We start from the raw sequence: 15581 nt of genomic DNA, 5'->3' as shown, positions 1-15581 counted from the left end.
GCAGTTCGCATTTTACTCCTTATTAGATCCTAATCTGCTTTGGGTACCTGAGTTTCCTTCAGCGTCTTGAAGGAAAATTGGCGTCCCACATTTGTCTTTGGAACGCATGTGTGTCCCGGCCCATTGCTATGTAGAAGGTGTATGGTGTAGCAGTTAGGACCACCGCCTGGAGAGACAGACTTCTCAGGACTGACCCTCCACTACTTCGCCTCCTTGTGAGTGAATCAGGGCAAGTTTCTCATCCTCCCCAGGCCTCACTTTCATTACCTGTGAAGTCGAAACAATAATAGTTCCCACCACGCAGGGCGCGATGCGTTGATGTGGCAAAAACGTTCACAGCAGAGCCTGACTTGTGGAAAGCACTCAGTGGGGACTAGCCATGATGGTTATCCCAGGAGATTCATGTACCTCCGGTGTGGGGTATGTCTGAGCGTTCCCCACAAGAGGCGGTGATAGTAAGAACTGTGGTCTGCAGCTCTGAGCTCCTCAACCTCGAAGACTCTGCATTCTTAGACCTTCACCTGTGCCCAGCCTGTGCCTTTAAGTTATCCAACAGAGGTGTTTCATACACCTACTGGCTTCATACAGATGGCTGAGGGGGCATTGGCAAAAGTCCCAAGCCTGCCTGGATGGCTGAGGGGTCATTAGTAAGTATCCCAGGCCTGCCTCTTCTGTCCCCAACCTACTTCTGCTTCCTTCTGGTCTCTGTCTCATTTCCAGACTCCCAGCACCATCTCTCACTTATATCATGTTTATGAGCACGGAGGGCATCGTCCAGTGGGCTTGGCATCTCTGTCCAATTGCTCTGATATCTGACCTTGACTAAATGACCCTTAGAATAAATTCCCAAGTCTTGACCCACCAGCCTATGTCGTGGAAAGACCTACCTTTTGCCCCCATAAAAGAAAGATTTAAATGCCCTGCCAGGCTCCCCTTGCTATGTGTTATGCTGGTTACCAATTATTGTGTACTTTTTCTGAGACATATGCTAGCCGAAGTGCTGTATATACATTATTGTATGTAATCCTCTCAGATCCTGTGGGGGCGGACATGGGTAGATATTAGTATGCCTGCATTACAAATGGGGCAGTCGAGGTACAGAGACATTGAGTGTTTGCTTGAGGCCATGTAGCCAGTGAATGGTGCAGCGGGAATTTCTTTGAATCCATATCTGTGTGAATCCAAAGCTTCTGCTCTTATAGGTAATAATGTCCTCTTCATTTTCTTAGAAAGTTCCAGGGAAACCATGAGCTCTCCTTATCCTAGTGTGGGGGCTGCCCCTACAAAGTCTACCAGGGGTCCAATGAGCAGTGCCAACAATGCATGGGTGACTGGGGATTTTTTGGGCTGTCCTCTGTGCCAGTGATTCCCTATTTGGTAGGCACAGGCTGGAAGCAGCAGGAGGTAGTCTGGCTGGAGGTCCTTGGAACCATGTGAATGGTGCTTGGTGGGGCCAGGCAACTCATATCAGACCAGACAGTGGACAGGGAGGTGGGCTGGCAAGAGCTGGAAAGGGGAGCAGAACCTCAGCTGGAGGGCCTGGGTGTGGGGCCAGCCCAGGACCGGCAGGGAGTGGGGGTGCAATCTTGGGAAAGAGAAGTGGAAACCCACTTTGAGGGCTAAGGCTAGAATCTCTGGTGGGGAGGCCGACTGGAAAGGAGGGAGTTCTGACTTGAAGCCATGGGGCATCTGGATCACATCCCTCAGCTTCTCGGTAGACCCTGTAGGATGTATTTCTGTATCCCTTGTGCCTAGTGGTTGTTGGATGAATGAATGGATGAATGGGTGGATAAATGAGTTTGGGGAAGCATGACGATTGCAGTCTGTCCTCCCCACAGCTCCCAAATACGGGGATAAGATTGTCGTATGCAAGGTGATGGTGAGGAAGGGAAAGGGGTTGTCATGGCATTTGCAGGGGTGCACTCTGACCCACTGTCTCCTTGTCCCTTCTTTCTCCAGAGGCTCCCGCCAAGCCCGAGGAGGCAGAGGCTGAGCCCTTCACAGACTCCTCTCTGTTTGCACACTGGGGCCAGGAGCTCAGCCCTGAAGGCCGGCGCATGGCCCTGAAGCAGTTCCAGTACTACGGCTACAACGCCTACCTCAGTGACCGTCTGCCCCTCGACCGGCCTCTGCCTGACCTCAGACCCAGTGGGTGAGCAGAGTCAGTGGCTGGGCCCTTTTTGACCTGCCTGTGGGGGACGGGGTCACCACAGTGCTGGGGATAGAGTCAGGACAGGGTCTTGGGGCTCCTGGATCCCTCTCCCGCAGGGTCTGTGCCCTCGGCCTCCATTGGCAACTCACTCTCCCCCTCCCTCAGCCTCAGTTTCTCCATCTGCTAAGCAGGGGAAGTTTCTTTCATGAGGCGTTGAGGATTCATAACCTAATTTACTCCCTATGGGCTTTAGAATCATCCAGTATTCTTGTTAATAAGTCATTTTAACCCAATTAGTTGCATTTTTATGAACAATTATTTTTTTCCTATAAATTAGTATTTTAAAGTCTATCCATCTTCCAGGGCTAACAAGTCATTATGCCCGACGCAGAAGTCTGTCTTGACTTCTCTCTTTGTCACAGAAGATGTTCCTTTAAGGTTCAGTTAGAGTTTTTATTACTCCTAATTATTAAAAGTGTGGGCACGTACCACAGCTGAGAAAATCTCATTAACTTTTGTGAGCTCCCCCCCCCATGCCTTCTTTTCCCCTCTTTCTCCTTATTTTTAAAATTTTCTTAAAGTTGCAAACCACAGTGAGCTTGTATCTGGGGTTTTTAGGAAAAATCTTGCTGCTGGGTTTGGAGGCTATGTTTTTCTAGGGAGGAAAGTTCAGTTCAGTTCCACAGACATTTATTGAGCACCTACTGTGTACTGTATAATTGAGTATGGTTTTTCCCTGGCCCAAGAAGAACCTGATTGGGTTCTAGGGCTGAAAGAGCAGCTGAGGATCTACAAGGGGCTAGAAGAGTATATATTCACATAAAGGATAGTTACTGAGCACTTCTTATGTATCAGCATAGTCTAGGCCCAGGGATAGTACAGTGAACAAAACAGACAGGAATCCTTGCCCTCACAAAGCTTGCATTTCTAGATGGGCAGGGACACATAATAAAACAGGGGTGCCTGGGTGGCTCTGTGGGTTGAGCATCCAAGTCTTGATTTTGGCTCAGGTCATGATCTCATGGTTGTGGAATTGAGCCCCAGCATGGATCCTACTTGAGAGTCTCTACCTCTGCCCCTCTCCCCTGTTTGTTCTCTCTCTCTCTCTCTCTCTCTCTCTCTCTCTCAACTCAAATAAAATAAAATAAAATAAAATAAAATAAAATAAAATAAAATAAATTTTTTTAAAGTAAAATATGTACCATGTTAGATGGTAGCAAATGTCATGAAGAAATAGAAAGTTGAAGACAGAGATAGGGATTTCCTGGAATAGAAGGAGGTGTTGAGTTTTTAGTGAGGTGGAGAGAAAGACTTCACTAACAAGGTGACATGTGAGCAAACATCCAGAAGAGATGAGGAAGCAAGCCATGCGGATACCTGGGCAAAAACTTTCTATGTAGAGCAAGTGCAAAGGTCCTGAGGTAGGAGAGGTGTGCTTGGCATGTTTGAAAAAGAAAAAAGAGGCCCATGTGGCTGGACCAGAGCAAGCATGAAGGCAGTAGTTGGAGATGAGGGCAGATGGGCAACAGGAAGCAGATCAAGTAGGTTAGTGGTTCTCAAACTTGGCTACACATTCAACTCATAGGGAGCTTTAAAATAATCTTGATGGGGCACCTGGGTGGCTCAGTTGGTTAAGCATCTGACTTCAGCTCAGGTCATGATCTTGTAGTTTGTGAGTTTGAGCCCCGCATCGGGCTCTGTGCTGACAGCTCAGAGCCTGGAGCCTGCTTCGGATTCTGTGTCTCCCCCTCTCTCTGCCCCTCCCATGCTCATGCTCTGTCTCTCTCTCTGACTCTCAATAATAAATAAACGTTAAAATAAATAAATAAATAAATAATCAATCTTGATGCCAGGGCCACACCCTAGACCAGTTAAAGAGTTTCCAGAAGTGACACTCTATCTGTATTGCTTAGAACTTTCATGTGATTCCAGTATACAGCCCAGGCTGAGAATTGCCAGGGAAGGGCTTTGCAGGCTGCTGCAAGGGGTGTACCTTTCACTCTGTGAGATGGGGATCCAAGGGCTTGAGCAGACTAGTAATATGCTCTGATTGTCATTTTTAAAGGCCCCTGTGGCTGCTGTGCTGAGAACAGACTGAAAGGGCCAGGGAGAAAGCAGGGAGTCCAGTTAGGAGGCTTCTGCATAGCCAGGTGAGACGCGATGGTGGCTTGGACCATGATGGCAGCGGGCAGGTGTTGGGATGGGGTTGGATTCTGGGAATATCCTGAAGGTGATTTTATCTCCGTGCCACAAGGTCTCAGCCCTCCGGGAGTGCTGCAGGCACCGTGCCTGGGGCTGCGGAGAAGTAGGTCTGATGTGGGTAGAACCTAGGCGCTCTGGAAGAAGAGTCCTCAAGAGGAGTCGGGGCCCCAGGACTTCTGCAGGGGCCTTGGCCTTGATCTTGGCAGCACAGGAGCTGCAGACTTTTTGCAGCCAGCTCTGATGCAAAACTCAGGCCTAGCTCAATGCACGTTTGTTCCACGTTAAAAAGGAAATCAGAAGGAAGCTAAGGAAGGAAAGGGTAGATCTTACAGACTCCAACATGACCATAACAATTAACGGTATTTACATAGGGCTCGACTTGTTGAGAATGCCCTTTCCTGTTGGACCACGCCAACCTGAAGTGGATGGAGGTAGGGAAGGAACTGGCATATTCTTCCCATTCAGGGTTGAGGAAACTGAGGAACAGAAAGTGTAATGAGTGTTATGTCTGAGGTCACACAGTTGGATAAGTAGTTGAGCTGAAACTGTGTATCCAGATGCCTAATCCTGGTCTTTGATGGTAGCCCGCAGCTGTCTTGTTAAGAGCCAACCGATGCCGGAGCCCCTAACCCTTCATTGAGAGAGGTGCCCTGTTGCTGTTCCTTCCTATTTCCATGGGAGAGAAACAGGAAGTTGGGGGGGGGGGGGGGGAAATGGACAGAGGCCACATGGCCATCCCTTGCAAGCATGCTCTGGAAGAGGCACGTTTTGGGGGCCAGTCCAGCCTGGATTTCCGAACTTTGCTGAGAAAGGATCTTTTTTTTTTTTTTTTTTTTTTTAATTTTTTTTTTCAACGTTTATTTATTTTTGGGACAGAGAGAGACAGAGCATGAACGGGGGAGGGGCAGAGAGAGAGGGAGACACAGAATCAGAAACAGGCTCCAGGCTCTGAGCCATCAGCCCAGAGCCCGACGCGGGGCTCGAACTCACGGACCGCGAGATCGTGACCTGGCTGAAGTCGGACGCTTAACCGACTGCGCCACCCAGGCGCCCCGAGAAAGGATCTTTGAAGGACTCCAGGTGGGCAGAATTCTGAGCCATTGGAAAGGAGCAATAGTCCCAATAGAAAGGCCTTCCCTCTGCACAAAGCTACAGTTTATGGAGTTTCCACACCTCCCCTGTTGGGCACGGTGACTCTTTATAGAGGAAAAATGGAATCCCTGATAAAAGGTAGCGCTGAGCCTTCTGAGTGCGCCCCCAGCAGTCCTCTCTGCAGTGGCTTTAAGAATGCAGTTCCTCTTTATGCGTCTGCTTGGAGGGGCTCTATCAGAGCCCGTGCCAGACACACGCCAAAGACCCAAGAGCTGTTGGGGGACCACTCAAAACAAGGGTGTGCTTAGGTAAAAGTGCCCCTCTTTGTCTGTTAACTTCCCTAAAACCATTCCTGCCTTGTAACAAGGTCATCGCTTAGCTTATCCTGTTTAACTCCGTTTGGAAACATTTGTTTCACTGTCTTTACTATCATCCTATTTCAAATTACATTGGCAAACATTTATATAGCTTGAGCCATGTTTGCAGGGATGCGTCTGGCACTTTTATTTATGTTAACTGTTTGACTCCTCGCAGTAACCTTCTGGAGTAGGTACTTGTCCAGGAAGCACACGGTGTTCTTTGCTCTCCTGCTCGCAATACTTCTGACACCAGATGTGTCGGGTTTTTCCATACCAGCTGATTCTGTGACACCAGCTGGAGGCCCTACACTTCCATCCCATTCTGGCACTCTCTACCTCCGGTAGTCAGTCCTACAGGTTATGGGCTCAGTCCCATGACACTGCCCTCACTTCAGAGGCCAATCACAAGTGTCAGGTTATCACCTGTGCCTCTGAATGACTGGCTATAAAGTGAGGTTCCCATGACCCATCCTTGAATTCAGGAACTTGCCTGCAATTACACAGAACTCAGGGAAATACTTACATGTAGTGGTTGATTGTGAAGCATATAATACAGGATATGGATGAACTGTCTGATGAAGAGGTATATAGAGTGGGGCCTGGGAGGGTCCCAGGCACAGGAGCTTCTGTCCCTGTGGGCTTGGAGTGTGTCATCCTCCTGGAACGTGGATATGTTCACCAACCTGGAAGCTCTCTGAAACCCATACTTTATGAGGCTTCATCATGCAGGCATGATTGATTATTAACTCATTTTCCAGCACATCTTCTCTCTTCAGAGGATTGTGTGGGGAGGTTAGACTGAAAGTTTCAAACTTCTAATTATGGTTTGGTCTTTCTGGTGACCAGCCCTCATTCGGGGCCCATCAAGAGTCACCTCATTAGATCAAAAGATGCTCCTATTGACAAACCGTAAGAGACTCTTAAATACGGGGAACAAACTGAGGGTTGATGGGGGGGGGAGGGTGGGGATGAGGGGAAAATGGGTGATGGGCATTGAGGAGGGCACTTGTTGGGATGAGCACTGGGTGTTGTATGTAAGTGATGAACCACGGGAATGTACCCCAAAAACCAAGAGCACACTTTACAGACTGTATGTTAGCCAATTTGACAATAAATTATATTTAAAAAAAAAAAAAAAGATGCTCTTATCACCCAGGAAACTCTAAGGGATTTAGGAGCTCTGTCAGATACTACTTTCAGTCAGGAAATGACAAAGTGTTTAGGATCTCCATGTCAGGAACTGGGCTCAAAGACCAAATATCAGCAGAAACCAGGGGTAGAGACCAATATATATATTTCTTATTATTTGACAGTATTATTATTAGTTTCCATTTTACCGAAGAGGAAACTGAGGCATGAAGAGATAAAATCTGCTCGTGGTCACTAGTGGCAGGGCTGGGGACCGAACCCAGGGTTTGTGTTTGTAACTGCCACCAGACTTACTGCCTTGAGGTGTCAACCTGTGACATTCTCTTGGGAGTGAGGACTGCTTTAAAGTATGTGGCACTGGGCTGATCAGTTCGTCTGAGTCAGGAAAGTCTTCTCTAAGTGTTGGAAAATCTGTTTCGGTGAGCATACAATCTATCATCAAGGTAGAGAACGATGCCGTTGTTACAGGTAATGTTGGGATTGGAGGTAGGGTGGGTGGGGCAGCGGCAGCATCTGGAGAGGAAGCACCATGCTAGGGACAGTCTCCAGAAGAATCAGGCCAGGTGGGTGTTGCTTCATTCTCAGTGCCTTTGTCCCCTCCTCCTGTTTGCCCGTGGGGACTTCTGCCCCTGGAGGTGTGCTTGGATTTCACACTCTGCTCTTTGTCCTTCCTCTTGGGTTTGCTCTTCTAAGTCCTAACCCTGACGTTATGCTTGGCTTCATTCCTGGACCAGAAATTGAATCCTGCCCCACCCACTCTTCCATCATCTCTGGCTGGTCCCTTATTTTGTCTCCTTTCTTGGTGCTGCAAGAGGTAATCTGACCCATTTTTCCATCTGGCTAAAAGGACCATACTATACTCAGTGCCTTATACACAGCAGAAGGAACAAAGTCCAGCCAGCGTGTTGCTAGGCTTTATTAATGTATTCATCCAACAAACGTTTATTGAGCTCCAAGTGTGTGCCGGGTACCCAGTAAAGCATCAGACAGAAACCTCAAGGAACTAACACTATAGCGGGAATCCAGATGGAAGGTGGGAGGAGAGCAAGACAGGTGATCAGAAAGGTTGCTGACCATCTCCTGGCCTCCCTGAAGAGGAGTCATTCCTACACGTTTGTAGTAAGTCAGGGGCTGGACTTGATGGCCCACGGAAGCCCTGTTCTTCTGTGTAGCAGGGAGGCAGGACCCAGAGAAGCATTTGCAAGGAGCTTCCCTTTAGGATCTGTGACGGCCCTCCCCTGGAAAAGGAAGGACATGGGAACCGGAAGTGTGGCAATTTTGTTAGTCTCATCTGGGCAGAGGAAGGACGATTTTCCTCTGGGCTCCAGGACAGTTGGCTTTGAGGGAAATGGAAATGCCATTCATTCTGTCTTCGTTGTTGTAACAAGAGCAGAGTAGGCCCTTGGCCATCCAGGTAAGAAGACCCAGGAGAGACAGGGCCTTGGCATCCTCCTCTGGTGGTCCTCCTAGACCTCACCCTGTGAGGGTCCTTTGCTGGATCTGGGCAGGGCTATGCCTTCTTGCTTTCTGGGTTGGAGAGACATCCAGGCGTCAGGATTGAAGGGAAGAAAGGCTGCATCCCACCCTGGCTGGACTTTGCCCCATCCCTCACATCCCCAGAGGCAAGCTCCAAACATTCCTCTGGCTTTCTCTGTATGCTCCTGCCCCCCAGTGCTCACCCTCCTCCTCCTTGTCTGTAGGCTCCAAAATAACCTATGAGGCGCAAAAAGAGAGAAGGGAAAAAACAAGTCTTATTGGGGTGTGGACTACATAGGAATATGCATTTGTCAAAACTCATCAAGTTCACTTAAGATCTGTGAATTTTGCTGCATGTAGATGAAGTATCAATTTTTTGGAAAATGAGGGTATAAGAAAGAGCTCAGGGAAGTCTTTGCCTGAGGGTTGGAGGGGATGGAGGTGGCATCTTTGGGGAGCCACTGAGAAGATGGGTTGTGATTGTGGGGAAGGAGGATCATGGGGGTTGGAGCCACTCGCCAGCTCAGGGCAGGAAAGTAAGGGCGGGCCCCCACCCCAGTGACAGCGGGTCGAGCAGGTGGCATATGGGAGCCCATAGTTCCAAAACGATAGGGGCACATCTCATCCTTTTATGCAGGCAGTGGTTGTTATTTCTGAACAGGAGCCAGGAAAGTGTAAGGGATGAGTACCTGATCTGGTGGGCATGTGGATGTGGGCAAGAGAGGGGGAGCTCTGGGTGAAAGGTTCAAGGCTTGAAGTTGCCATAGCAACCCTATGGCCTACCTCCAAGGTAGTTCAAGGCAGAGCCTCTGGCAGGTACTGCTTCTGGCCTCTTGCTGGTTGATCGTCAGAGACTCCTGAGTCTGTCAGTGATGATGTCACCCTTCTCTCCAATGTCCCCCTAGGTCTTAGTCCCTCCCTCCCAGGAATAGTGTGGACTGACTTTTGGGTTGACTGGTGGGCTCAAGCTTGAGGCCAAGGCACGAGGGGATGATTAAAGGGAGTTAAGACTATTTTCTGCAACCCCAGGAGGGAACAACTGGGACAGATAGGTGCATGGGTGCACACACACAGACACACACACACACACACACACACACACACACACACACACACAGCCCTAGTCCTGACCTGGAGAGATCCTGTATGAACATCCAAGTAGAAAGGATCAGGATGGAATTATAACAGAGAGAGAATGCAGCATGGAGCCAGGGGGCTCAGTCCACCTAGGAGCAGTTAGCAAGGTGGCTGTGGGTGTTGCTGCTGTCACTGGGGTGTGGCCACAGGTTTGCATGTATGGATCAGAGGGCTGTAGGGTTCTCATGGAGCATGTGTGTCTCTAGACACACATCTGAGATCTCTGGACTTTGGGGGCCAGCAGGCCTGGCTTCATGGGTGTGTGGAGTAAACAGAATAATGGTCTCCCAAAGACACCCATGTCCTAATCCCTGGAACCATTGACTATAGTATGGCACATGGCAATGGAGAATTAAGGTTGCAGATGGAATTAAGGTTGTTCTCAGCTGATTTTAAAATAAAGAGATTATCTTGGCTTATCTAGATGGGCCCAGTGTAATCACAGGGCGCTCAAAAGTGGAAGAGAGAGGCAGAAGAGTCAGAGCCAGGGGGATGGCAGCGTGACAAGGACTCCACCAGCTGTTGCTGCCCTTGAAGATGGAAAAGAGCCATAAGCCAAGGCATGCAGGCAGCCTTTAGATACTGGAAAAGGCAGGAAAACAGATTATCGCTGTGAGCCTCAAGAAAGGAACGCAGTCCTGTCAACACTGTGATGTTAGCCCTGTGAGACCCGCATCAGACTTCCGACCTCCAGAACTATAAGATAATAAATGCGTGTTGTTCTAAGCCACCACATCTGTAGTGCTTTCTTCCAGCAGCAATATTCGCATTTAGGAAACTCCTGTGTGTGCAGCCTCTGCACAGGATCCCAAGAAGGCTGTGCTTGGTTTAATGCTCTACCGTTACTGTGTTAAAATTCTGAATAACTTCTGAATACCACCAGCTTTTCTTTCTTCACTGGGCCCCCCATATTATGTAGCTGGTCCTGGGGGACAAGGGGGAGGGCTCTAGGGGGAGCAGCTGGGATCATATTTGCTAGACCATGTGTGAGTTGCTACCCAGGGGCTGCTGATTTTCACCAAGAGCACCACTTGCCCCCTTCCTGGGTGCCAGGTGCTGTGCAAACTGCTTAACATGCATGTTCTAATTTAACTTGATCCTTACATCTCTAGGAGGTAATTACTATTATTTGTATTTTATTTAGGAGAATACGGAGTATTTGCAAAGGTAAGAAACGTATTGAAGTTCCCACGGGTGGTATGCGGCAGAACCAGTATTTTTACCTGGGTCTTGTGTCTTTAGGACACTCCCTCAGCACCCTGGCCCTCCTCTGCCCCAGTGAGTTTTTCTAGTTTGGGATCTTAGCTCTATGGAGGTGACCCAGAGATCCTCCGTGAGGGCTGCCTCAGGACAAGGAGGGAACACCCTTAGTAATGATTCTGCTAGCACCCTGGAGATGTTAAGCACACACAGTTCGGGGGAAAATACTCTTTTACTAACGCACTCGGCGAAAACAGTTCCAATTCTTCGTGTTAGGCTCCTTATGGGCCAACAGTATCCTGTGGGCTATTCTTAAAGACAATATAATCTTGAGCTATATTAATAGAAATATACTGTCTTAAAAAGGGGAGGTGATAGTTTTGTCTGTTTTGCCACTCAGATCACAACTGCATAACTGGATCTTAAGGAATATAGAGAAAGAAGAGGATGTTCAGAGGAGAACAAGCCAAGAGAGGAAGTGGGTAACATGACAAACAGATGTAGTTTCTGCTTAGATTATAGAGTGCTGTTACGAGCTGGTTGACCTCCAGCAAGCTCTCTATGCCTGAGTTTCCTATATGCAAGCTAGAGATAGTAATACAGAGGTTGAATGGAGAACTCTCAGAACACTGCCTGACCCATAGTCGCTATTTAATTTTTTGTTCCTTGTATCATCTGGGTCTTTGATCTGTAAAAGAGATGGCTTGGGGGACATGACCATGACTTTAACTACCTGGAGTCCTGCCGTGTGGACAAGGAACCACGTGGACCAGGCCATCAGCCCCAGCACTAGGTGAGAGGAGGGCCAGGCAGATCACATAGAGGGATTTCACCCCAGCTCCAGAGTTCTGGGTATCAGAGGCCCAGGGCCAGGCTCTGCTGGAGAGCAGGGATGCCCCATCTTCCTTTTCCTGACTTAAGGGGCTCACCTTCCCCTACCCCCACGTTCTCCTTGCCACGGGCCTGACCTGTTTACCAACAGAGTCACCACATGGAGACGCTCGGTCTTCTCCACCAGAGCCAGCCTGCTTGTTCTCTGGGCAGCTGTCCATGTAGCCCCCAGGAGTCTATTTTCCCTGGGTTTCCAGTAAGATGTTTTTAGGAACAAATGGTTTCCTGCTTCCTTTACAGGTGTTTACATTTCAAATGACTCTTTTCCCTCTTGTCCTACTTACAATCAACATTTGATATTAGCAGATCCTTTCTCGAAATTGTATAATCACCTGAAAAACGTTTGTAGAAGTTCTCCCTCTGGACTAAAGCTGCACACTCTGATGATCACATCTCCTTGGTAGTTTACCTGTCCGTGGTTTCTGTGCCAAAATCTGCACCCTGACCAGATGGGTCTATTTCTCTTGCCTTGAAGACTGGTAAAGCTCTCAGTTCTCAGGTGTCTGCTGTCTCTTCCACAGCTGGGCCAGATGTGGTATCTTGCCAGGTCCCAGAAGCCTCTGGGTATCCCCACCCTGCCTGCCTCCATTTACCCCTTTGGCTTTTTGGAGGATGAGAGAAACTAGATAACAAACGGATGAAGTTTCTGCTTAGGTTATAGACTGATGTTTGAAACTTGGGTTCCAAGGCCAGGTCTCTCGTTTACAAACTGGTTGACCTCCAGCAAGTTACCAGCCTCTCTGTGCCTTCCTTATAAAAGAACACGTTTGTGTTGTTTTAAGGCCCCAAGTTTACAGTGATTTTTTACAGCAACTCTGTTAGTGTTAGGAAACTCATACAGTCAGGGAGTGAATGTTTGACTCAGTGACTCCTATTCTGTCAGCTCATGGTAGAATTCCCACCCACAGGGCTTTCATGGGTCTGAATTAATTCTACTCTTCATCATTCAAATATTTATTTATTTATTTGTTCATTGAGCCAGACGCTCAATAGTTTCTTCTCTGTGCTGACCATTGTGTGAGGCAGTAGGGATACCTGGTGAGTAAAGCAGGTGTGGTCTTACACTTATGCTGTTTAATTTTTTTTTTTTAATTTTCTCTTAATTTTAGAGAGAGAGCATGAGCAGGGAAGAGGGGCTGTGTGTGTGTGGGAGAGAAAGAGAGAGAGAGACTGAACCTTAAGCAGGCTCCACACTCAGCACAGAGCCCGACATGGTACTCAATCCCATGACCTTAGGATCATGACCTGAGCCAAAGTCAAGAGTCAGGAATTCAACCAAGTGAGCCATCCAGGTGCCCTGACCTCATATGGTTTATAGTCTGGCAGAGACACTGCTGTTTGTTAAACAATCACGAAAAACACATTGCAATAGCAAATAAGTGGCATGCAAGAAAAGTGAAGGATGCTGGGAGAATCATGGGACATCCAATTCCAGCCCAGGAGTCCTACTTGTTCTCTCTTTACTAGGTCTTGTGTGCTCTCTCAGAGCAAGGAACTGAACTCACTCGGCAACCACAGAGCGGTGGGATTCTTTGTGGGTTGATGTTCACACATAGTCATGTAATCATACAATTCAAAGCCATGTGTTCAGGTATGGAAGAGGGCAGTATAGTTGAAGACATCATGGATGAGCTCAAGTCTGCATCCTCCTGGCTCATTGTTAGAGTTCTGTGTCTCTAGTGGTGACCGTCTGTGTCTCCAGCTCACTGACAGTGTCCTATTCCAACTCCATCATTCCCGCTGCCCCAGACTCCTGCCTCCTGCCTTCTTGGGGGTATCTCACGTTCAACCTCCCCATGAGAAAGAGCTTGATAGGGTTGCTGGTCCTTCTTCAGGATTGCCAGATCTGGCTACACAGAGTCTTGAGTGAGGCTGCTCTGTATGCTGACAGCCAGGCTATTGATAGCTACTTGGGGCTCAGGAATAGGTCTCTGGTCCCATCAGTTATGAGCCAAGTGATGAAGCCACAGGACAGAAGACCCAGACACCCTTATACAAGGAGTCACTGGGATTGTTTATCCCAATGGGAACAATGCAACAGGAAGAGTTTAGGCTTTGGGTGCCCGGCAGTGTTTATCATATTTGCCCCCATCATCCTACTAGACATACTGCACCCGTTCCATCTTTCATCAGAGCTGGCAGCCTGGAGTAACTTATGTTTTGTGCCCCCACCCCCAATCAAGTATCTGGGTCATCACAACACCATTGTTTTGCCAGATGCATCTCTGGATGAGAGTGAGAAGGAAGATACAGACCCTAGTTTAACAGGGATTATGAGTACAGGCTTTGGAGACAAATGCGGCCAGGTTTAAGCCCTGGAAAATAACTTACTGTCTTAGCCCTAGTTCCCTCATCTATAAAATGGGGATAGATATGTTTACCATATTGGATTGTAAGAAGGAATAAATGGGGGCGGGCAGGGGGAGAGTAAAAATATCCCTACATCTCTTAGCATGGTTTATGACAAATCATGAGCACTCAGAAAATGGAAATTATTACTATTATAATTTCCAAATATTCTACATGGGGTCCATGGGCAGTGGGGGTGGCAAGCTCCATGCAGTCTCTTAGCTACAGAGGTCATGGAGATATAGATGCCAGAGAGAGTAAAAGTCTTGACTGTCCTCATGCTCAGTGAGAATCCCTACATTGACCTATCTTTAGGTTACATTAAGTCCAGCAGACTGGATGCTGGCAAGCCTGGGAGACTATCTAATCTGGAAAGGTCTAGAAGATGCCAACAGTGTACCCAAGTAAGGCCAGAGGAGGATCAAGCAATTTCTGTGGGTGCAGGTGGGAGGGGGGAAGCTGGGGCGAGGACACTGACGGCCTCAAAGGGCCAAGAAGGCAGTGTCCCAAGGTTTATGTTCTAGGTGGTTAATGGTATCTCTGAACCCTCGTGTGCTGACCATGGCTGCAGGGAGGGCTGCTTGGGAGAATCCTGGGAAGGAAGAGGGGCTGGGGACCCTTGGGTACCTAGGTGTGTCATCTTCTCACTGCTTGGTCCAAGAAGGTCCCTTCCCCACTCCCAGAACCCTAGCATGGTGGACCTGGTTACCCCTTGCACTGGCAGCAGCATCAGCAAACATTTGACTTTGACCTTTATTCTGGAAGAAGTCTACCCACTCTCTCACCCTCGGTCAAGCAGCCTCTTTGAATTATTACCTGATGGACTGGGAGCTTGTAGGTTTGCCGAGGTCATAGGGAGGGGAGAATCTACTGACGCCACATGTAGGTGGAAAATCCACTGATGCCACATACAGGCATCTGGCTGCTGTCCTGGGCAGCGCCCGGCCGCCAGGAGCCTACGTTGGCCCTGCTTACTTGGCCACTGTCCCTTACAGGCAACAGTGGCACTGAAGCTCTTGATATAAATGTGCCTTATGAGCAGCTCACAACAGTCTCAGGGAGCTCGGTCGAGAGGCCCTTACTTAGCTGTTCCCGCCCCGCATCGCCTTCTGTGTGCAGAGATCGATAAAGTTGAGTTTATCATGACCATCAATTCCGGCTTATTAGACAGCCCTAGTACTCGCTCTCAGAAATGCCTTGTTTTTATCTCTAGTGGAAAATGGCTCGACTTTGAACAAGAATAAAAGTAAAAAGGGAACTTTTATGGCTTAATTTTATGGAGAATATGCCTCTTCTCAAAATGAGTAAGGAGCAGGTCTCGTACAGTCAGGCTTTCTCCAGAAGCATCAGGAGAGAAAGGCCGGTTAGGCCTGTGTGGCTCCTCTGACTCTCATGTCCTCTGGTCCTTCTCTGGGGAGGTGAGCGGGTGGGGAGCAGGCTTTGGGGGGCAGAGGGTGAGGGCCAGACCCTGGAGGATAGAAGTGCTGGGCTGGGGTCTGGAACAATTCTCTTCCACAGCAGTTCTTGAATGTGTATTCCTTTTGAAAGCCTTGGGCTGCCCTGGGCAGGCAGGC

At 48.6% G+C, this 15581-nt stretch overlaps 1 protein-coding gene across 2 annotated transcripts in view; it reads left to right on the top strand.

Moving 5' to 3' along the window:
• Positions 1 to 15581, top strand: part of GALNT18 (polypeptide N-acetylgalactosaminyltransferase 18) — a 354010-nt gene that overhangs the window by 173335 nt on the left and 165094 nt on the right. For both annotated transcript variants that reach the window (XM_045484518.1, XM_045484519.1), the window contains exon 2: positions 1960 to 2152. In XM_045484518.1, coding sequence (XP_045340474.1) covers positions 1960 to 2152 — 193 coding nt within the window. The remainder of the gene's footprint in view (positions 1 to 1959; positions 2153 to 15581) is intronic.

Source organism: Leopardus geoffroyi, chromosome D1, assembly GCF_018350155.1.
Source record: "Leopardus geoffroyi isolate Oge1 chromosome D1, O.geoffroyi_Oge1_pat1.0, whole genome shotgun sequence".
NCBI lineage: Eukaryota > Metazoa > Chordata > Mammalia > Carnivora > Felidae > Leopardus > Leopardus geoffroyi.
The sequence above is the reverse complement of the archived record's forward strand: the minus strand, read 5'-3'. Positions and strand labels throughout refer to the sequence as shown.